This window comes from Batrachochytrium dendrobatidis, assembly GCF_000203795.2.
Source record: "Batrachochytrium dendrobatidis JAM81 unplaced genomic scaffold BATDEscaffold_15, whole genome shotgun sequence".
Taxonomy (NCBI): Eukaryota; Fungi; Chytridiomycota; class Chytridiomycetes; order Rhizophydiales; genus Batrachochytrium; species Batrachochytrium dendrobatidis.
This window is the reverse complement of record NW_006281113.1, coordinates 337726-340471: the sequence shown is the minus strand read 5'-3', so window position 1 is coordinate 340471 and position 2746 is coordinate 337726. Positions and strand designations below refer to the sequence as shown.

The 2746-nt window shown below is 37.9% G+C and overlaps 1 protein-coding gene across 1 annotated transcript in view; it reads left to right on the top strand.

The window, feature by feature from the left end:
- The window catches only part of BATDEDRAFT_27890 (uncharacterized protein), a gene marked incomplete at both ends in the record, with an annotated part of 5745 nt that overhangs the window by 695 nt on the left and 2304 nt on the right, over positions 1-2746 (top strand). The window contains 10 exons of the mRNA XM_006682120.1: positions 200-328; positions 400-672; positions 764-835; positions 1035-1163; positions 1256-1350; positions 1425-1452; positions 1543-1665; positions 1755-1880; positions 1954-2079; positions 2186-2743. Of these exons, the coding sequence (XP_006682183.1) occupies positions 200-328; positions 400-672; positions 764-835; positions 1035-1163; positions 1256-1350; positions 1425-1452; positions 1543-1665; positions 1755-1880; positions 1954-2079; positions 2186-2743 (1659 nt within the window). The remainder of the gene's footprint in view (positions 1-199; positions 329-399; positions 673-763; positions 836-1034; positions 1164-1255; positions 1351-1424; positions 1453-1542; positions 1666-1754; positions 1881-1953; positions 2080-2185; positions 2744-2746) is intronic.

The following is a 2746-nucleotide window of genomic DNA, read 5'->3' as shown; positions in this document are numbered from 1 at the left end:
AATCAGGAGAGCACTTGCCTTATATTCTTAAAGCTTGTACTCTTCAACATGATCCCATTATGCTTCGAATGGGCATTCATGCAGTACAGCAACTTGCACAAGATGGTAGGTTTCTGATTCACAGTCTATTTTAGATTTGTTGTATTCAGATTGTCTAGGAAGTTGTAGCAATTAATGCCACATGATTTCAATTATTTAGAGGAAAACCGTCCAGTTCTTATTCGCATGAAGGCTCTTAAAATATTGGTCCGATCTCTTAATTTCCAAACCAATGACGACACTAGGCGATACGCCATCAGTGCCATTTTTTCGCTTATTACAAATGATGGTAAGAGTATATATGATTCTTGTTTAGGATAATTTTCTTGAATTGGGATATTCATACAAATTTTTAAATAGAGCGAAGCAAGCACAAGATTGTACAGTATGGAGTGTTAGGGCCTTTGACTCATTTTCTTTCAGCTACTCCAAAACTAAATAGCGATCTGAAATACTGGGCATTGCTGCTGCTTCATCAGATATCCATCAGTGAAGATATGCATTTTATTATGGTAAAGCACAACGTTATCGAGCTTCTTGCTCGAGTTGCGAGATTGATTTTCGGAAATACGAGTATGCAAAAATTATGCTTGCACTCACTTGTTCGCCTTGTATCAAGTCTTCCTGCTGAAGGTCTGTATTCAATTGAAAGGTTTTGAACGTGATCAAATTTACTCCATTACATGTTGCATTGAATCAGATTCCAACATTTTACTATCAATAGAGGCTCCTGCACAACTTTCAATACTTATTGAAATGAAAATGATCCATATCATTGCAGCGTGTCTTAGACATGGTAAGCTTTGCTGTATGGTTTGAACCAAGAAATTAGATGCATGGCATCACTACTAATATTTTTCACAGATGATGTTGAACTTGTTTCCTGGGCTGTTTTTCTACTTCACGAGTTTGCTGTAAAAGGTAGTAACAGTGTAAACTGTTTTGTGGTTTTCAATCAACAGGCAATTGAATTAAACACGTTTTATGAATTTCAGATATTGCTAAAGATCGCATTCTAGCAATAAATGGTTTGTTCAAGACCTTTTCAATGTGCTTGGCAAATAACGAGACTGTGATTGCGCGCATTACTCTTAGAATCATCAAGTGTCTTTGTTCCGAAAACAGTATGTTGAGTTGACTGGCCTTGTCAAAGCTTATTTTGTGGATTTTTTACAAACGCTGATATGCATGTTGGTTTTGATTAAAAATGCTCCAGTCAAGTTTCAGCGGGATTTAGTCCGTGCAAAGCTTCTTCCTCCAATGATTGCAGCACTTGAGTCCAAAGATTCAGAAGCACAGTATTGGGCAATGGTAAAAGTATTGTATGTGAATGATGACTGCCATGTGTAGCACTAATGATTTGATTGTTGTATTTTCTATTTCAGGCTGTCATGCATGAGTTGACAAGCAAGTGTGAGTTTGCCAAAATGTCTATATTTTATGATCCACCAACTTGCATAGCTGATTATTCTGTTTTATTGGTATTCTATTTAAAAATAATAGCGGAGATTCACAAGACTTTTCTTGATTGTGGGGGACTGGATACACTAACCCATGCAGCCAAAGCTGCTCCTCATCACGTTTTGCTGTATATTGCCGATATGCTAGTGTATCTTTGTGGAAATGGTAGACTCGCCTTGCCTTTTCCAGTTATTTACACGGTTACGGACAAGAGATACTCTAACCATTTTGTACTCGTATGTTTTGCTGAATAGCGTCAAATCAGACCCGGTTGGCAAATTCTAAAATGGTTGATTTGATTATTAGCTTTTGCCATTCAACAGATTCCGAAATCCAGTATGCAGGCGCGGCATTGATGCTAAATGCTGCTACACTTTCAAGTATGTGTCAAACTGCATGAATGTATGCTGTATCTTTTATGTACGAATGCAACTAAACTGGATGTCCATTTAGATCAATTATGTCAACAGATTGCAGAATTAAATGGAATTGAGATTCTTGACTCATATCTCAACAGCAATTATATTCTTTCCAATCAACTTGTTGCTGTAAAGGCACTCCTTACCATTGCTGTCAAAGGTATTACGTTTTAATGTGTTGAATTGAATAACATGCTTCTTTTTAACAGAGTATTTTTATTAACCTATTTACTGTATTATAATTTTGTTTACACTGAATGCACTAGACCCGAGTCTTCGGTTTCAAATTACAGTATTTACGGTGCGTCCACTGGTTCAGCGATTGCCACTCAAGGTTGCAGAATGTTTGGAGTTGGCATTTCCGAATCTTGCGATAAATTCAAACCAAAGTAGCGCAAATGATGAACACAGTTCCAACTTTGATAGTCCTTTAATGAGTTACATGCCAGAGCTTGTTACTTTTGGTGGAGCAAGTGTGCCCAGTTCTCCTCAAAAACGCCGTGCTGGCACTGTGTCTCGATTTTCAATCAGTCCTGACTGCTCAAATTCCAGAAAAACACTCCAGTCATGCAAGAGTGTGCAGCACCTTTTATCGTGTCTATTTGTACTTTTAAATACATCTGTGTTTGACGAGGTGGATCTTTTAAAAAACGAACAAACTCTTGAAGAGTATATGGCAGATTGTTTTGACGAGACTTGTGGTGCGTTGTTGGATCTTCTTGCTCTTGTATTGTTAGACTACGCTTTTCCCGAAACCGTTTTGCCATTTCTGGCTCCAGCTTCTGCATACATGCTCGATCGTCAACAGCGCAATATAGCCATTCGTC